Source organism: Panthera onca, chromosome B2, assembly GCF_046562875.1.
Source record: "Panthera onca isolate mPanOnc1 chromosome B2, mPanOnc1 haplotype 2, whole genome shotgun sequence".
Classification (NCBI taxonomy): Eukaryota; Metazoa; Chordata; class Mammalia; order Carnivora; family Felidae; genus Panthera; species Panthera onca.
The window spans coordinates 11,495,708-11,515,462 of NC_138343.1; the positions used below are offsets into that span (position 1 = coordinate 11,495,708).

Genomic DNA, 19,755 nt, shown 5'->3' on the forward strand with positions numbered 1-19,755 from the left:
TTGGAATAAAATAGGCCAATGATCTTGCCAACTGAATGTCTCCTACCTACCTCGCCATATTCACTTTTTTTTTTCTTAAAAGGTGAACTGTTCTCTCCAAATCAGTTAAGAAAGCATTTAGCAATAATTTAAACAATACAAGCAGTTTAAAAAATCTTACTTCTTGGGGCACCTGGTGGCAGAGCTTGTGATGCTTGATCTTGGGGTTGTGAGTTTGAGCCCCGCATGAGGTGTAGAGATTACTTAATAAAAAAAATAATAATAAATATTACTTAATAATTTATCTACTTTAGACATATTATCTTAATTGCTTAGGCCATTCTTCTGGAAGTATCCCCAAACCATGAAAAACTGGACTGCTTAGATGTGTTGATGATTCTTTGTAAGAACCAAGCAGCATTTATGTTACTGGGAAATAGTTTTGCATTTGACACAGGATGGAGATACATTTTTGGCATGGCCCCGTTTGGTGGGTTAGACTCAGATTCTCTTCTGGGAACCTGGACAGGACAGTGGGAAAAGTGGGATATGAGCTAGGTAACAGGCAGGGTGCCTGGGTGGCTCAGTTGGTTAAGTGGCCGGCTTTTGATTTTGGCTCAGGTTATAATCTCGCAGTTCATGAGATTGAGCCCCGAGTTGGGCTCTGTGCTGACAGTGTGGAGCCTGCTTGGGATTCTCTCTCCCTCTCTGCCCCTCCCCTACTTTCTCTGTCTCTGTCTCTCTCTCCAAATAAATAAACATTTAAAAAAGAGCTAAGAGATGATGGGACACATGAACATCCTCTTGGCCTTCAGGTGACCTGCCCTTTGAAAGATGGATACAGAACTCCATACTAGATTTTTGGTTCTGTGTAAGGAATCTTTAACCAGATATGGGGGCGCCTGGGTGGCTCAGTCGGTTGAGCATCCTACTTCAGCTCGATCTAGCAGTCTGTGGGTTCGAGCCCCGCGTCGGGCTCTGTGCTGACAGCGCAGAGCCTGGAGCCTGCTTCCGATTCTGTGTCTCCCTCTCTCTGCCCCTCCCCTGCTGATACTCTCTCTCTGTGTGTGTCAAAAATAAATAAACATTAAAAAAATTTTTTAAAAACCAGATATTGCCACTCCAGGGGTAAGGAAGAAAAGGAAAGAAAAGGTCAGAGAGCCATCGCAACTGAGTATGAAAGAAAGATGATAGAGTTTGCTAAAATACATATTCCTTTGTTTAGATAATTCCTTTATTTCTGAGAGAGAGAGAGAGAGAGAGAATGAACCGGGAGGGGTAGAGCGAGGGAGACAAAGGATCCGAAGCAGGCTCCACCCTGTCAGCACAGGGCCCAATGCAGGCTCGAGCTCACAAACTGTGAGATCATGACCCAAGCTGAAGTCAGACACTTAACCGACCAAGCCACCCATGCACCCCAAAATACATATCCCCACTTCAACCCCACAGATTGTGTAGGCCTTGGGTGGAGCCTGAAAATCCGTGTTTTTAATGTTTCCAATCTGATGCTGATGCCAGAATTGGTGGACTACTGTGGAAGGCAAAGTGCCTGGGATGTTAGGATACTTTCCTTTGTTCTCTCCTTATCCTCCTAGTCTCTTGTATTCATTGCCTCAGGGGAAGCATAAGCCAGGGTGTAAAGGAAATAACCTTCCAGGATCTTCCAAAAACCTAAAATCCTTAAGGGGATTAGATACACTGGAGAAATGTTGGAGAGCTGAAGGATAGGGGTATTGAGGAGGGTGGAGCCATCCCTTGAGAAAGACTGGGGGTGGGGGAGGAAAAGAGGGGTGCCTGGGTGGCTCAGTCTTCAAGCATCTGACTTCGGCTCAGGTCATGATCTCACTATCAGGTGAGTTCGAGCCCCGCTTTGGGTGAGCCCTGCTTCTCTCTCTCTCTCTCTCTCTCTCTCTCTCTCTCTCCCTGCCCCTCACTCACTGCCACCCTCTCTCTCAAAAAAAAAAAAAAAAAAAAAAAAAGGATTGAGAAAGATATTCTAGAGGCAGAGAGAATATTGGGGGGTGGTGAGGGGAGAGAAGAGGACAACTTTGTATCCTCTAGAGGTACTGTGTTCCCCCTGGGGGAAGGGCTCTGGGGAGACAGTAAAGCCTGAGCTAGTCTGGAAAATTCCATGGCAAAGCACACCGTGCTTCACTCCCCAAAGACAGAACCCCAGCAGTGCAGTAAGGACCCAGAAAGAGATAGCTACACTGGGCATCGAGGCAGCTGGGACCTATGAGGGTTTCAGGAAGCGTTTGGAGCCTTGGTATGACGCCAGGATGACACATGTGCCTGAGGGGAGCAGGGGAAGAAGAACAAACATGTGAATTGGAGGGACCAGAAGGCCAGAAAGAGGGGTGCCTTGGCAAAAGTCTGCATGGACAGACAATATCAAGAAACAGCCGGCCCCCCACGGTAGTACGTGAGCCCTAGAAACAGTTCTGGAAAAGGGGGGGGCACAGTTAAGGCCTGACGTGACTTTGCTTCCGCTCTGCCTAAAATAATGGGGTTTTGAAACAGATTCTGTTGAATTCAGTACGCATTTACATTTCTTGCATCCCTGAGCTGTGGACACAAGATTCATGTCGGCTGCACTAGGCTCTAAGCAAGTGAATTATGGTGGCATCCCACGACTAAGCACGTGACAGCTTGGAGTAGGTGTGTGTACTGGAGGGCGAGGGTACGATGTGCTTACAGGTGAGTTTCTCATGATTCCAGTCCATAGCCAGGATAAATTAATTCCAAGCTGAAGATCATGTATAGAGTCGTAAGTCACACTCTCTGATTCTAATTCAAGACATCTTGAAATAGAACAAAGAAGTAGGGTGGCCAGATTTAGAAAATAAGTTGTCCCATGCAATATTTGCAGTTTTGGGGACATACTTATATTTTAAAATTATTCATTCTTTATCTGAGATTCAAATTTAACTGGGTGTCTGGCAACCCTGCAAAGAAATGTTGTCTGGCAACCCTGCAAAGAAGGGAACTCACTTCTAGGCGTCTGGGGTCCAATGAGACATCTGCCAAAGTACCCCGGTCTGACTCCCAGTCTATCGCAGAAATCCTGCCAAGGCCCTGCTGAGAAGCATCTGGGCCCCCCTGTGTGAGAAGAGGTAGGATGTCAGTGGGTTCAGCAGCTTCTCTAAACATCTCCTGCTCCACTCCTTCCGTTTGCCCTGCCTGTGGGTAGTTCTAGATACGTCTGGGTCTAATGAAAAAGTTACAGGTTTGGAAATCCGTTAGACCTGTGTTCAGAGCTCATCCCTGCTGTACGATTTTGAGTGGAGTACTTAACCCTTCTCTTTTGGCCTCCTCCCTAGAAGACTTGTATGGATGAAGGATAACGCACAGAAAGCACCCAGGGAGGTGTGTGGCATGCAGTGGGCACTGCATAGTGCTCTCATTTAATGCACTTAGTTACTAAATATGAGTGCAGGAGACTTTAAATCATATTCCTTGGTCTCTTCCTTGCTTCTGAAAGATGCCACTCCATGTCTGCGTGAATTAACAAAATGGCTGCAGTTATTCGGAGACACTACTTGTCCTGTTGCAAACTTTGGCTGATGTATCTCTGTCTAGGGTACACATTTTACAGTACCTTCTTATTTTTTTAAAAAGGATTTTATTTTTAAGTAAGCCCTATACCCAATGTGGGGCTTGAACTTCCAACCCCGAGATCAAGAGTCACATGCTCTACCAACTAAGCCAGCCAGGTGCCCCTACTATACCTTCTTTTAAAGTTTTTTTTTTTTTTTTAATTTTTGAAAGCTTATTTATTTATTAGTTTGAGAGAGAGAGAGAGAGTGCAAGGGTGGGGAGAGGCAGAGAGAGAGAGAGAGAGAGAGAGAGAGAATCCCAAGCAGGCTCCATGCTGTCAGCACAGAGCCCGATGTGAGACTTGAACTCACGAATTGCAAGATCATGACCTGAGCTGAAGTTGGACGCCTAACCAACTGAGCCACCCAGGTGCCCCTACTATACCTTCTTTTAAGCTTTCTAGAATTTATTTACATCTAAAGGAAGGAATGGCACCCTCAAACTGTACTCACATTCCCTGTTTGAATGTCCTGATCACAATTCCATTGAGCCCGGGGTTGTGGGAACAATGCTGGTTTATGTGATGTTTTCACCTGCCTGACAAGTTGTTTGAAATGGAGAACACCCACTTAAAGCTATTTATGTCATACATATTTCCCAAAGGAAAATTTCTGCATAAGTATATATTCAAAATGCTTAAAAATAAAGTAATAGTACAACCATTTCTACTTGTCCCTAAAGGGTAGGACATATGTCATCATCATGTTTCTATCTGCAGAATATATGGCCCAGGATAAAATAAATATTTGTTGAATAGTATCCCAAAGTTTTAAGTACAGATCTTTCTTCATCCCTTTAGTTCACAGTTCCTGTTTGGGTAGAATCCCTCAGGGGAAGCACCGTTTTCATCTGATTGTGGAAAAGTGATTTTCTTCTGTTTATCTCTGACACTACAACTAGTAGATGGTCTGCGATAAATTGTATTGAAAAGGAAAAGAGGGAGATTAAAGGTGTTTTAACCCAAAAGGGTTATTTTAACAAACTTAAAGCGTTTTTGAAACACACAGGAAAAAAAATTCCATAACATAAAAGTTGTTGAGGGAACTACACATGGCAAAACCTTCTATGAATATGCATTCATCCAAGTAATAAACACATATCCAATTTGTGCCTGGTCCTCTGGATGTAAAATGTCAGGGAACCGTGAGGTGGCAATAAGGAGGGTCTTTTCTCTCGAATGTATTATTCATCAGTCCTTCATTATTTAGGGCGTTAGTAAGTGATACTCTGTGCTGCTGTTGCACCATTCCTGGGAGGTATCGGTCATCTTTCCCCCATTTATTTTATAGCTTTTGAAGGTGGGTCAACAAGGAGCCAGTCTGGACTCAGAGGACTGACCAATGGAGAGAGGATGCACCAAAGGTGAGTTCAGATCAGCTGTGGACCTGGCAGAAGTTTCCAAAATGGCTACTTGTGACTGTTGGTGGGAATTTAACATGTGCCCTTCCCTTTCTCATCTCAGCCCTCCCTTTCCTCTCCTACAGCGTTCTGTAAACGTGTCCCCTTTTTCTGTACTGCTCACACGGATAGGAAGTTTTCGGTGACCATTGCTGAAAAATCTAAGCAAATGATCTGACCTGTCTTGTTTAGATCTGACATATGAACCAGCCACTGGATTCCTCTTTTCCTTAGCTTGCAATTAAGACAGAGAGCTTCTAAGAACTGTTGCCTTTCTTTTTGCCATCTCAGTTTTTAATGCTTTTCAAAGGATCCGGTTCTAAAGTTAGTGATGGCACAAACGAAGGGGAACAGGCAGCTCCCTTTTGCTTGTAAACCCAAACTGAACCTTAAGGAAGACGGATGCTGGTACCTGAGGAAGCCTGGCTGCAAAGGGAGGGCCCAGAGGGTGTGGAAGGAGTTAAGGGAGAGGCATATTCCCAGTGAAAACAAGAAAAATGGCTTTTCCTTCCCAATTGTCAAGTCCTAGTGCTTTTATTATAGATTTGTCTCCTTACCACCCAGCGGGAGAGCGCTCCCTGATTGCAGTCGCTGAAATTCTGCACAGGACCCTCTAGCATGAGACAGACGAGGGATTACACTCCGATATTAGCAAGCATGAGGCTAAAATCATTGATCTCAGCACTTCAGCTGCAAGCGATGGGCCTAAAAGCAGGTGTTTCTTGTAGGAAGTGCTTCTGAGTCATTGCTGACTCACAGCGGGGGCAAGATTTTATGACCAAGCAAGTGAAAAAGAGTTGGTTTAACTGTTACTAATTTAAAGCATCTAAGTTACGGCTTGGATTTAATTGTGGCTGGTAGAAGCTGTTTGTTGCTTGGTTCGCGCCTCTGGGGAGCCCGATGGTCTGCTTTGATGTTTTAGTTCTATGCATGGTGTATATGCTAGAGCCTAAACCCTCATGTGAGAGGTGGTTTTCCCTCACTGGGGGTGGTGTGTTTGAGTAGGCTTTGCTCAGTGTCTGCAGGGTTGCCTTAGTTTGTTGGGCAATACTGCCTATTTAATATTGAATGTAGAGTAGTGTAACTTCAGTCCTATTTGCTTTGGAGAATATTTGAAAAGTTCTTTTTGGTTTCGAAGAACCGTATTTTTGGTAGCCCACGATAGTCTATTGTCTATATGATGGATCCAAACAAGGTGAGATATACTGAGGGCAACGGCCACGGGTTATAAGTGCCGGGTTAAAGTCATCTTGTTAACTAGTCATTACGTCTGTTAAATCAACCTGGGATAATGGAGAATAAGGATGCATTAAATCCAGAATTTCATTTCAGGTAAGTAGTCTACCTTCCTTTGGAAAAAGATCCTGATGAAAAGAAAAAGGAAAAGGAAAAAAATGCTTAATTTCATTTCTGCTCTCTTTGGAGTCAAATGAAATGCACATAAGAGGAAAACATCCACATGTTCTACAAGCTGCTGGTTCGTCAACTAGTTGTTGGTTGTTGTAGATTTTAGTGAAAAATGGGAATTCCTAAGCCTGCTGTTTACAGAAACTTTGGATAACTGATTACTTCCATGCCTTGATCCATAAATATTCATATGAGCAAATGTATTTATATTTGGCCTTGAGGAAGGAAGGTGTATGTGAGCCTTTGAAAAATGACTTAAACAATAAAATAAAAATGATTTTTTTCTTGTAGTTCACAACTTTTAGGCCTTCCTTATTGTAGGAGTAAAGACCTCTGTGTGTTGTGGAAAGAATACTTTTGATGACCAACTTCAGAAAATCTTTAGACTGAAGGATCCATTTTTTTTTTTTCCATTCGTAAATTTTGGAGAAAATACTGCATCTGAATACTGTGTTGACTTCATAGCACCTGTTTAAGAGATCGAGCTATTAGAAGTAGGTAATCAACTTAATTGTTTTTGTGATTTGTCAAGTAGAGAGCTGTTATTTCTGTTGTTATAGTTTAGGAAAGGTGAAATCTATAGATTTTACTCCAAGTTGTCTGACCTCTTTGCATGCATTTTGGATTTGGATGCTAACCTGGTACTGAGAGCAAAAGAGAATATTTGCTCTTAGAGTCCATTCCTGCTTGCTTTTCTATCTCAACAATGATTTTGTGAGTGTTTTGGAAAGCAAAAAGTGATAGCAATTCTAAGGAAGTAATCTGATATTTCTTTTCTCTGCTCATAGGCCCTGGTATTATGAGATGGTTTATTCTACATCCATGTTTTTTGTTTGTCATGAGTTCACTCTGAAAAGAAAATTTGTACAGATAAGGATATTTGGGAATCAGCAAAGTGTTGTTTCTTTATTTTTTAAAGTTTCTTTATTTATTTTGAGAGAGAGACAGAGTGTGAATGGGGAGGGGCAGAGAGAGAGAACCCTAAACAGGGTCTATGTCCTCAGTGCGGAGCCCGACATGGGGCTCGAACCCGTGAACCGTGAGATGGTGACCTAACCAGAAACCAAGAGTCAGATGCTTAACTGACAGAGGCACCCAGGAGTCCCAAAGTGTTCTTTAAATATCTATGCACAAGTATATTTCATAACTAATGTTTAGTTTCAGACTCTTAACATACCAGATGTGCTTTATAAGTTCTGGTGGCATGGTTAATTTTTTTAAACGGTGCTTTTCAAATGTCATGCAATACGAGTCACCTGGTTATCTTGTTAAAATGCAGATTCTGATTGAGTAGGCCTGGGATGGCAGAGACCCTTTACAAGCTCCAGGGACTGGTGGTGCTGCTTGTCCTTGAGTAGCAAGAGGCTAAAAGACACATTTTAACTGGTAGGTTGTGCCCTTCCTATGGCGGTGATGTGGACATTTGGGTTGTCAACATGTTAATTCATAAAATGCTCTTGAAAAGAAACATCTTAATGAGTTAGGGTCTGATAAACTCAAGCATTCTCTGCCAATGCTTTTTAAAAATGAAAAGCCTTGGTACTTAGTGCAAGCAAATTGAGTTTTGCAAATATTAGAGTTTTACATAGCTTGCAACCTTAGTGATGAGTTCAGTTTTTTTGATGTAACTGATTAATTATATTTTTAAAAATGAAACGAAGCCCATAGATTTCTTATGGAGGATGAATTTACTAGCATGTGTTTAGAATTTAGAATGTAGAATTTTGGGGGGTGAATTATTAGGGCTAAGTTCTAGTGGTTAATACACCATAATGCAGTAAGCTGTAAGACAACTCAGTAAAATGGTGAAGTCTGATACACCATGTGAACAGAGGTGGTTTTACTGTTTTGTACAGTGACATATATTAGAAATCACCATAGTAGGCTCTCAATAAATGTTTTTTTTTAATATTTAGATTATGTTTATAAATTGTTTATAACTATCCACTTCTGGTTTTACAGTTGATCTCCATTGTTCATGTTCATTCTGGTTTATATTTGAAAATTAGACAGAAATGTGTAATCCTAGTTGATTCATTAACTGTCTTTACTGTTAGGATGGAATGGGTCTTCCTGAATTTGGTTTTTATTGCATCCAATAAAACTGAATTTCTATTCATAATTGGTAAGTTTAAAATATGCCATAAACTATAATGGAATGTATGTAAACACATCTATGTCAAAGGCTAGTATACATTGACATAAATAGGAAGAGGAAAAATCTTACATGACACGTTAGAATTAAGTGATATAGGTAGTTAATCAAAACGTGATTATATTAGTTAATTCATTTAGTTTTAAGTATTACTTTACTCCCCAAAGACCGAGGACACAGTAAGTTAATGAGAGCATGATGTTGTACATCTTTAAATATCTTCTCAATGCTATGGCCCCTCTTCCTTAAAATACCTAAAATACCTGAATACCTAAAAACCCCAATAACTTCCTAGAATCTCAACCCCATTTTGGATTTCTCTAGTTGAGACTGAAGTGTAAAATGAATCAAAAACAAAAAAACTAGTTTCACCTTATTTTTCTATGTAATTCTTGGTAATAATTATCACATGAAAATGTGTGTAGAAGATCATAGAGATCTATCTAAAACTGCTCTCAATAAAATAATAATTTCAATAGACATCACAGCAGATACTTCATTTTGTGTTAAGATAAAATAAATGCGTAATTTCTAACTTATTTTTTAAAAGTTTATTTAGTTTTGAGACAGAGAGAGACAGAGCATGAGTGGGGGAGGGGTAGAGAGAGAGGGAGACACAGAATCCTTAGCAGACTCCAGGCTCTGAGCTGTCAGCACAGAGGTCAACGTGGGGCTCAAACCCATGAACCGTGAGATCATGATCTGAGCCAGGGTCAGAGCCTAACCGACTGAGCCGCCCAGGTGCCCCTGTAATTTCTAAATTCTTATACTTGTCATCGCTGAATACTCCTTTGGACAGAATTGACTACCTTTTGAAGAATATATAAAGGCTGTTTTTCAATCCAGGTTGGGCTCAGACTATTGCATTTTTGTGAAATTAGTGGAAGCGTCAGCAGCCTCTTCATGTGGTAATTTATAATTGGCAGTTACTATATTGTATGGGGGGGATAAAGAAGTTTCTTGGGGGCCGGGGGTGCTAGCAGTAACAGGCTTTTCATAAATTGAGATCTCTCCCAATATAACCAACCATTCTGGCTGAAAAAACTGGGTCCAGGTTTGAGAAAAGTGAACTTGGGCTAATCTTTGTTGAAAACTTGGTTATTGGGAAGAAATTCTTGTCCTTCTGCTGTCTTCTGTGAGGTTCTGCCACTTGATCTTGGATACGAATTGCTGTTAGTTTTTTTCTCCTTATCCTTCACACTATTCTTTTGTTTCCATGATATACGTTGAATTCTATTGGTCTTGCTAACGTGGCTCCTCTCTGAATTTGGAGGCCTGATTTATGATATCCCTTTCACTCAGGTGGCCCTGCTGAGGTACTCTTCATTGCCATCCTACTGCATAACCACATGTCCCCATGCCACAATGGAGGTCCTTGCATTTTCAGGTGATCCTAAGCCACATATAGGAGTCTAGTCTTTCCAATGCTATCATAGCATAAAGTTGGCAAATATCCATTCTCACTATGCAGTAAGGCAGAACCAGTGTCTAAACATTTAAGTCAGTGTGGAGGCCATCAGAGAGGTTTCTAAAGTATGCCATTTTCCATTAAGGTAGAAAATCATTTTTTCAAAGAAAAAATATTTTAAGTGGTAGATAAGTTTCTAAATTGGCTACAAAAATGACAGAGTGAGGGTAAGAGCATGGGCTTTGGAGTTAGGAGGAGGAGAAATCATTCAAATACTGACTCTGTTATTCTAAAATAATTTTTAAAATTATTTTTTATCCCCTCAATGCCCAGTTTCCTTATTTGTAACATGAGGATAATAGTTCCTCTAAGGATTGTTAGGATTACATAAGAATCTCTCCATAACATTATCATAGGGATTTGTTCATGATACTCTTCAATGCTTTATCAGGAATAAATAAATGAATTTGAGAAGTAATTAACTTGTTATGCACTATAGAAAACAAATACATGCAAGCTAGGTAAGATTATAGAAAGCAGTTTAGCTGTATTAATCAGTGTATTATTTATTACAATAAAATAGGAACAGTTGACATTGGTATGATTAGCTGTAGTACGTACAGAGTGAGTGCTCTGTGTTAACACTGGTCCATGTGTTCAGGATCTGGAAATGAGAAAAAAAAAAAATCCTTCATGGAGTTTAAAACCCGGGTGGGGAGGAGTGAGTTTCTCTTAAAATGCCCTCAATGAAACAACTCAAAACTTAAGATCACTTCTCAGAGCCACTGCCATTTTGTCGAGGTCTAAAGACTGACGGGAATAGAAGTTAATAAGAAGGAAAAGGATGAATACAGAAGATAGCTAGTTCATAACACACAATTTATTAAGTGATACTTTCCAATTCTGTGAACTACAGAACCTTATTGGGTTTATAGGGATTCAATTCATCATCTATAGAGATTGATTAATTGTAAGTTCTAAATAACAATTATTTCCTTCCTCAAAAGCCTATTAACTCCTAATATGGCTGGAATGATTTCAGGAATCCCTATTACCAGTCCATGTCATTTGATACTTTTTTCCAATTTATTTTTTGATACTTTTTTCCAATTTATATATAGTCTCTGTTAGAGAAACGTTCAAGAATTATTTGTATGTTTGAATGCAGGCAGATTCTTTAAATTTTATAATCAGAATAACTTTATTATAATCCATTCTCTTACTAGTAATTCCTAACTGAAGAATGAGTCCTGTACCAAAAATGCTTGAGGAACTCTAGGTTTGGGGATTGTCGCTCCAAACTGAAATTCAGCACAATGTTATTTTCAAATCCCAAACCTATGCACAAGAAGTTACTTCAACCTACAGTGAGGCTGATACTATTTCAGGGTAAAATTAGGCTGTAGGAAGTTTTGAATGCGAATTTCTCTTGCCTTTTATTTTTTCTTTGCTGTCAAGTCTGGTAACGTTTCCAATAACTCAGTAACATGAATGTGGGAATAATGTATTATTTTTCCCTTAAACACTGTTTTACTTCAAAGAAATAACTGTAAAATGGGGCAAATAGTGGAGATAAGGCTAAAGGGGGATGTGAATTTTTCCGTACTTCCTTAAATCTTACCAATTTTCAATTCTGAAGTTTCATCTTAGGTTGGCCCAGCTCTTTTGCATATCCTTTTCAAAGCTTGAATATGAAGTCTGTCCCATGCAGACATCAAATAACGGGCCTCTAAGAAAGGGATGATTTTTGAGCCCCAGCCTGTTCACTCTCCTGTGCTGGAAATTCTGAGTCTGGTAGAGTGAAAAGGGAAAATGAGACATGACTACAGTTCAATCTTCTATATACACAGCCCAGTGAAATATTCAGGTACAGACGTTCCCTGGCTGAGCTTATTAGGAACTACTTGACTCTGCTTGTCAAATACCTAGTTAATAACTGTGAAAGAGAGACAATTGTATTTAAGAAGGATGAGGTGCTTCAGGGGAAGGAGCACGTCTACCTGATGAGTCTAGTGGGGAGTTAGTGGTAGAGCCTGGCACGGAGGTAGGACAACCAGGAAACAGAAGAGGAAGTAGATTCATTTTGTCATATTTGGCAACTTTTTATAGTCTTGGTGATTATGGTCAGAGGTGCCACTGAAAGCCATTTGCTCTATAAACCTATGCCTGATACAGCCTGTTTCCTTAGGTGCTGAAAGGTACTACAAAATCCAAGGTACTGTAAGTTTGGTTTCACAATTTGACTTACATGATTTATTTATAAGAGTGATTTGCATTGTGCAGTTTGGTGGTGGAGATGGTATGAACATCTTAGAGTTAATTTGTATTTAATAGCTGGATATTACATGCTTTCTAAGTAGTTTTATGAGCTATATATATTAATCCTTTCATTAGAACCACCAACCAGTTGAGGTAAATATTCATTCTATTTGCAGATGAGGAAACTGAAGCTTAGAAAGAGGATCAGTAACTTCCCCAAGGCTACACAGCTAGTAAGTGATAGATTTGAAATTAAGTCTGTTTGACTCTGAAACTTACAACCTTTAAGATCAATTGTCTCAAATGGAGCACTAAACCTGTTTTTTTACAGCAGATTTTTTCCCTCATTTGTTTACTTGTCTCAGCTCAGAAAGTTGGGTTACAGTTGTGGCTTTGGGTTCCCTGGGGCTGAGTGTCCTTGAGCATGCCACCTGAATTCTCTGAACCCCTGTCTGGTGGGTTGAATGTGGGGGCTGGACCACATGACCAAGAAGCCTTTTCTTTTCTTTCAATTTTTAAAATGTTTATTTATTTATTTATTTATTTATTTTTAATGTTTTATTTATTTTTGAGACAGAGAGAGAGACAGAGCATGAGCAAGGGAGGGGCAGAGAGAGAGGGAGACACAGAATCTGAAGCAGGCTCCAGGCTCTGAGCTGTCAGCACAGAGCCCCACGCCGGGCTCGAACTCAGGAACTGTGAGATCATGACCTGAGCCAAAGTCGGATGCTCAACCGGCTGAGCCATCCAGGCGCCCCTAAAATGTTTATTTTGAGAGAGAGAGAGCACAAGCCAGGGAGGGGCAGAGGAGACATAGAATCTGAAGCAGGCTCCAGGCTCTGAGCTGTCAGTACAGAGCCTGATGTGGGGATGGGGGCTGGAACTCAAGAACTGCAGATCATGACCTCAGCCAAAGTGTGAGGCCCAACAGACTAAGTCACCCAGGCACGCCCCAGCAAGCCCTTCTGACCATCAATTCCTACAATCTCTATTCTTTGTGGGATCAGTCTTTGATCCTAGCTCACTTACTCACTTTCCTAAATATAATGCCTTCTATTTGGAGCAATATATGTATACTTTTATTACCGGTAACCTACCACTTACGTCTGATGTGAGCTGCCTGCCTGTGGGTAATAATTGTAACCATTTATTGCAGTTCTTGCCTACCAGGACAGATACTACATCCTCTGCATGAACGATCACTATGGTTCCCATTTTACGGAAGACGAAGCCAAGGCTCAGAAAGTTTTGACTTCTGCAAGGTCAAGCTAGAGAGCGGTGGGGCCAGAATTTTGACAGCAAAGCCCTTACATGTTAATGGGACATTAATGAAACCGTATACATTTTTAAATTCTGCTTTAGGCTTAAAGATCACCAACATTGCTTTTTCAACCATTAAAAAAAATTTTTTTTTATATTAGCTCCTGTCTTCGATTTTACTATCTGTTGACTTTCTGCCCGCTTTACCAACCAAAGGGGAAGTTGAATGAAAAGAGGTTATTGTTTTTATGCTAAATGCCTCTGTCCAAGTCTAAGTTTACAGCTAAAAGCAATAAAAAGGACGGAGCCCGCGGCTTTGTGCCTCTGCGGTGATCCGAGGATCTCCTTCCGCGTCCTCCTTTCGTTCTTCCGCTGAACTACGCTTCCCAGCGTGCCGCGAGACCGAGAGCGCGGGCTCGGCCGGCCCTCCCTTCCTCTTCGCCTATCACTCGGTCGCAGTGTAATGATGCAAACGCGTCGGGCGCTGACGAGTGACGGCGTTCTGGCTCGCGACCGCGGCGGCGGCCTTAGCAGCGGCAATAGGCGCAATAGCAGCGGCGACTGCAGGGACGACGACGACGACGACGGCGGCGGGGCGGGCGCTGTGCGCAAAGGGGAGGGGTAGGCGGGCGGCGCCGGCGGCTTCAACTGCGGCAGCTACGGCTAGGGCGACGAAAGAATCCCCATCAGCCGGCGGTCGAGTTAGGCCTAAACAGCGCCTGGAGCTGATCGCGCTGTCCTCTGCGGGGGATCTCCATAGAGACCGTGACATACACAGAGGCGGGGGTCCGCAGGAGGCTGCCGGACCGGAGCCAGCTCCTCGGCCTCAGTCGCCGCCACCGCCTTCCCTGCTGCCAGCGCGCATTTTCTCTCCGCTCCTGCTCGAAACCTCGCGGCTCCTGGTGTGCCTGTGCCCTACTGTGTGGGCAGCGAAGGCGGACTTTTGGGCTGGGGCCGGGCGGGGGGGGGCTCTAAGGCCTCCACCTCTGCCTCTCCCGCCCCCTTACCCGCCCCGACGCGGGAAGCGGCGGAGGCTCCGCCATGGCCTCGGGAGCCGGAGGAATAGGAGGGGGCGGTGGCGGCAAGATCCGGACGCGGCGTTGCCACCAGGGGCCAATTAAGCCTTACCAGCAGGGGCGACAACAGCACCAGGTATGGAACCCCGACGCGGTGGTATCTCAGCGGGTTCGGAACTCAGCGGGAGGGAACAGGCGGCGTGGGGCCCTGGTGCCCCACGTGGAGCGGACGCTAGGGCCCGAGGAAAGGCCCGAGCCAGGCGGCGGGATCTCAGGCCGCCGGAGTGGCGACGGGAAGTGGGCTGAGACAGGCCCATCTTTGCGGCACACACGTGTGGTTCGGGCCGCCTCTCCCCGATCTTCTGGGCCAGGGGCTTCCCCAGACAGGCGCAGGGCGGGAACAGAAATTCTAGGCCCACGTTGCGCGCATTTCTTTCGGTTTTGGCGGGGATTGGGGGGTTTGAGGGTATTACTCACGTCCTCTCCAGGGAGAAAGGAAGAGATGTGGCTGGAGGCCCATACGCTTGCTGTTTTCTAGTCTCCCGCGTTTCAGTTTGTGTGGGGAGGGGGCTGTCCCAGGCAGTCCGCTTCCGAGGCAGCCGGGGGTGGGGATGGGGCGCTGTTACACAGAAAGTGAAATAACTTTGTTTCATGCTATTAATTAATTCCGCGTCTCCCCTGCCGGTGTCCTTCGATCTGAGAGCATCCACTTAGATTCCCCCCCCCCCCCCCTCCCATAACCGGATGATAGTTACCTAGGTCCTGGGGCATTTTGAAAGTCCCTCTCCACCCTTACGTCTTTTCTCCGCTGCGAGACTCTTCCCTCTCCTCTTCTATCCACTCCCTCCCCCCCCCCCCCATTTTATTTTGGAGGCTAGAACTGGCTGTTACGCACAGTTGACCGGAACTCCAGTTCTGATCTCATGCACGAAATATTTTAATATTACGGGGCGTATTCTAGAAGTTTAAGGTACTTTTGACACCCAGGAATGTTGGTGGTCTTCTCATTAACCACCTTGTGCACTCATGGGTGTTTGAAGTATGAAAAGGAGTTTATCCTAATTGTAAACGATACATTTGATTTTGAGAAAATATTATTTTAAAAAACTTATTTGTTTATCATGGGAATTGAGTAGGAAAATGTTAAAAAATTATTTTAATAAAAGTCATGTATAAAATTTGACAGTGAGGCTAAGGTGCAGGTGTTTGTCTTAAGGCTGTCAAAAGTATGGGGAAAGGGTCTGGTAACTTGTTGCATCCTATTAAAGGTAGAATTCCTAGATTGCTTTATTTTGGGTGATGGTGGTATTGAATATTTTAACATGTTTGGTGATGATGTTAAATTGTACCACTAAAACGCAAATTTTTAAAAGTAAAATTGGGGGGAAATTTTTTAATAGTAAAAATTGTGGTTTATAATTTTAAGTAGCTAATGGCTAGAAGTCGTGACATTACTTTTACCTCCCAGTAGGTTTCCCCCAGATGTATACAGAAAGGGCCGTTTTTTAAATTTCTTTGTGAGGAACAGGGGTGGGGTATTGCAGGCAAATTTAAGATTAGAATTCAGGTCACACGCCTGGCCATTTAACCTAATCCTTTTGTAGAATGGAAGTTAGACACACATGCTTTCTGTTTCTCTTGAAGAATAAATGTCTTTGAGTTCTCAGATCTTCTTACAACAAAGTTACTATATAAAAAATGAGATGTTTTAAGTACATGTATTGGATGATCTGGACAGAGTTTAAAAAGGAGTTAATATATTCCAGGTGGCAAATGTTACAATCACAGTTTATTTTTAAATGTACTTAAGATAAACTAATTTGGGGGAATGATGCCTTAACAACATAATACTTATGATCCAGATTGCCTTAGATCGGATGTGATTTTAGGCTGTGTAGTTTTAAGACCTTGATAATTTATCTTTTCCCCTTATCTAAAATACTTCCAGCTTCTTGCCCTAGCCATTTGAAAACATTTTTTTAATGTTTATTTATTTTTGAGAGAGAGAGAGAGAGAGAGAGAGAGAGCGCGCGCGCGCGCGCGCGCGCGAGCGCGCAAGCGCACACTGGAGGAGCGTCAATGGGGGAGGGGCAGAGAGAGGAGGAGACACAGAAGCAGGCTTCAGGCCCTGAGCTGTCAGCACAGAGCCCTATGTGGGGCTTGAACTCGCAAACTGCGAGATCATGACCAGAGTTGAAGTCGGGCGCTTAACCGACTGAGCCACACAGGCACCCCTTGCCCTAGCCATTTAATTGAAAAAGAAAATACATTTTAGCTTTTGAATTGGGATTAAAGATGTTTGGGGGTTTCTTGATCAACACGGCAGGTGTTACTTAATATTGGCAGAAAACACCAAAGAAAAGTATGCAGGAGTATACAGATGCTCAATTTTTAACAATCTAAAAATAAAAACTGTCCTTAGTCCTTACTGGAACTTTTGTGGACTTGTAGACTGCCTGCTGGCTGTCTGCTGTCTTACGTTGTCTGTCACCTCTATGTTTTGCAGCAGCTGCTGAGTCATCATGAATAGCAAGGAGCTTCATGACATGGCATGTTTTATACTAATGTTATTTGATTAAATGTCCACGGGTTTCTGGGCAAAAATGAAGTTTTGGGTTGTGTAGTAGAGGGTTGGCATAAGAACGGGAGGTCTGGCACTGTCGTGGATGTTTGCCATCGCCTGGCAGGCCAATTAGCTTGTGTGGTCAGGCAGTACCTGCAACTTTTGCGTGTGTTCATCTGACTTGTAATTTCCTGATTTGACTTCTCAGTTAGCTCTGCTAAGATACATCTAAAGATTACATTTTTTCCTTTTAACTTCTGATCTTTAAAATGCCATCTTGCTTGAAGTTTGGAGACAGAAATCCGTTTTCTGACTCAGCTAACTGAAGGGCAGTTACTTAAAGAATTATAGAAGCAAAAATGAAGAACAGCCCTGAATAATGTAAGTCGATCATTTTCGCTTGCCTTCTGTCCTCCTTAACTCAGCCCAGATGCATTTAGGAAATGGTGTCATTTTTCTAGTTGGGAGTGAACAGATCACTGAAAGAAGACGTGGTTAGTTTTTGTCCCCGCTTCAGTCGCCTTTCCCACTTCTTGTGCAGATTGTCAGGCCCAGGAAGTCAGCTCCGGAGAGCTCAAGCTTTTCTTAGTAGTAACCACAAAAAACCTGAGCCCATGGGCAAACCAGAACCTTGCCTCTGGAAGAATCTACTGCCACCTCCTGGTGAGAGGGCACTATTTATTTTTGCCCTTTTTTGAGGGGGGTGTGCTTAAGAGGTTTTGTCTTCTGGTCTGGAGCTGTGGGAATCCACTCATTTTATCTACCTGGATATAGCTTGTCTTCCAACAAGTTCGTTTTTGCATTTAGCTATTTTAGAAAAAGGAGGGAATCCCTTTATTTAGTAGCTTAAATCAGGAGTCTGCAAACTTTTTTTTGTAAAGGGCCAAATAGTAAGTATTTTAGGCTTTATTACCGCAAGTTGTTTGTTTTGTTTATGCAGCCCTTTAAAAAATGTAAAAATCATTCTTCGCCTGGGGCTTGTATAAAAACAGGCTAAGAGCTGAATTTGGCCCACAGACCATGTTTTGCCTAACCCTGGTTTATATGATAGTTTAGGTTTTTTTGTTTGGTAGTTTCTATATGATACTTTCTCCCAAGTATGCCCCGCTTCCAAGTATGTCCTACTTGGGATCTGATGGCTAAAGAGTATTCTCAGTTTTGAAATGGAAGGATATTTAGACATCAAATACTTATTGCAGAATGTACTAAGTAGTTTTGGCTTTAATTTTATCTTTACTGCTTTGTCTTAGATGTTAAATACTATCAGTGGAAACAACTGGAAATAGTTGATAGGGAAAAAATAATGGAATCAGAGTATCTGGGTTTGAATCCTGTTCTGCCAGGATTTGGACAAGTTATTTAAATTCTCTGCTTAATTTATGTGTCTGTAAAGTGAAAATTGTTGTGAGGGTTAAATGAGATTAGTAAAGCTCTTAGAGCAGGGCGTGGCATATATGGTAAGGACTCATTTGAAATTGTGATTAAATACAGCCTTTTTAAAAAAAATATTTATTTATTTTTGAGAGAGAGTGAATAAGCAGGGGAGGGGCAGAGAGGGAGACAGAGAATCCTAAGCTGACTGTGCAGAGCCCAACGCGGGCTTGATCCCAGGAACAGCGAGATCATGACCTGAGCCGAAATCAAGAGTGGGGTGCTCAATCCCCTGAGCCACCCAGCTGCCCCTAAATACAGCCTTTTGATATAAATGTTTGTCTTTGAATTTTGCTGCCTCTCAGTAGGGTTTTTTTCCTTTATGTACCCAACCTCAAGCTTTAATAGGCTTTTATTGGATCTAGGGACTTTTTACTAGGTGATGAGGCCAAACTTAAACTTATTGAGTACTTATTTTCGAACATGTTGCCTTCAAGAAATGCCAGTCATTTAAGTATATAGGAGAGTAAATCCAAATATTAACTTACTTAGTGCATAGTAGGTTTTTTGTTGGTGATGAGAGGCCCTTGTATGTGATATTTTATCAATTCACTTACCAGTGTTTGAAGTAAAATGAAGACTTCGGTCTGATGTTACTAATTAAAACCATTTTCTTTAGGCACAGAATATCATTAGGAAGATGTAATGACCTCGTGTTTTCAAAAATGGTTTTATTTGCAGGCAGTTAGCTTATGGCCCTGGTTGCGATATATTTTTAAGATTCTTCTGTGTTGGGTCGCCTGATTTAAAGTCTTGCTACAAGATACAATTTACTCTGTTTGCTATCAGAAACAGGATGGTAGAATGCCTTTCCTGTGTATAGATGTTTCAGTTTGCTTGCTTTTGCTTATCTTTTTCATAGTGTGATTTAAGAAGTAAACTCTTAAATCCCGTTTTCAAATAGATTATTTAAGAACAGTGACAATATCTTGTATAAAACTTTTAGTGGGTTAAACTGCTTTGGTCTTTATTGGGTTTCCTATGGCTAGTTTGAAAGGTCTTTCAGGGATTCCTTTTCTTGTTCTTGTTTGATTACTGTTAATTATCTATGAATACCACCTCTATAATGTGGATAACTAAAAATAAGAGACCAACTCAGGTCATGTTTCTCCTTACTGCATTAGGGCAGACTTTTGAAGGAGGACTTTTGAAATTTGTGGCCAGTTGTAGTTAAAAAAATTTTTTTTAGCCAGAATAATTTTTATGCTCGTGGTTTTTTTGGCTTCATTTCTTGAAGTTGAGAAGAGAAATGGAAAAAGTGTGGATTTTAAGTGGCTGTAAG

At 41.9% G+C, this 19,755-nt stretch overlaps 1 protein-coding gene and 1 long non-coding RNA gene across 12 annotated transcripts in view; one reads left to right on the forward strand and one right to left on the reverse strand.

Annotated features, from left to right (window-relative positions):
• NUP153 (nucleoporin 153) overlaps nt 1-19,755 on the forward strand; it is a 92,320-nt gene that overhangs the window by 133 nt on the left and 72,432 nt on the right. For 4 of the 11 annotated variants that reach the window (XM_060614730.3, XM_060614736.3, XM_060614724.3 and 1 more), the window contains exons 2-6: nt 4,866-4,938; nt 7,661-7,767; nt 9,839-9,923; nt 12,133-12,159; nt 12,380-12,436. In XM_060614730.3, coding sequence (XP_060470713.1) covers nt 9,894-9,923; nt 12,133-12,159; nt 12,380-12,436 — 114 coding nt within the window. In that variant the 5' untranslated portion in view covers nt 4,866-4,938; nt 7,661-7,767; nt 9,839-9,893. Of the gene's footprint in view, nt 1-4,865; nt 4,939-7,660; nt 7,768-9,838; nt 9,924-12,132; nt 12,160-12,379; nt 12,437-13,975; nt 14,616-19,755 lie in introns of those variants that run through there. The other 7 variants (XM_060614726.3, XM_078446609.2, XM_060614729.3 and 4 more) reach the window with 7 other exon arrangements.
• LOC132666702 (uncharacterized) lies at nt 11,252-15,320 on the reverse strand. Its single transcript, XR_013553964.2, has 3 exons — nt 15,235-15,320; nt 14,957-15,098; nt 11,252-11,735 (listed from the first exon to the last, which is right to left on the reverse strand). It is a non-coding gene; the product is annotated as an uncharacterized LOC132666702 (long non-coding RNA).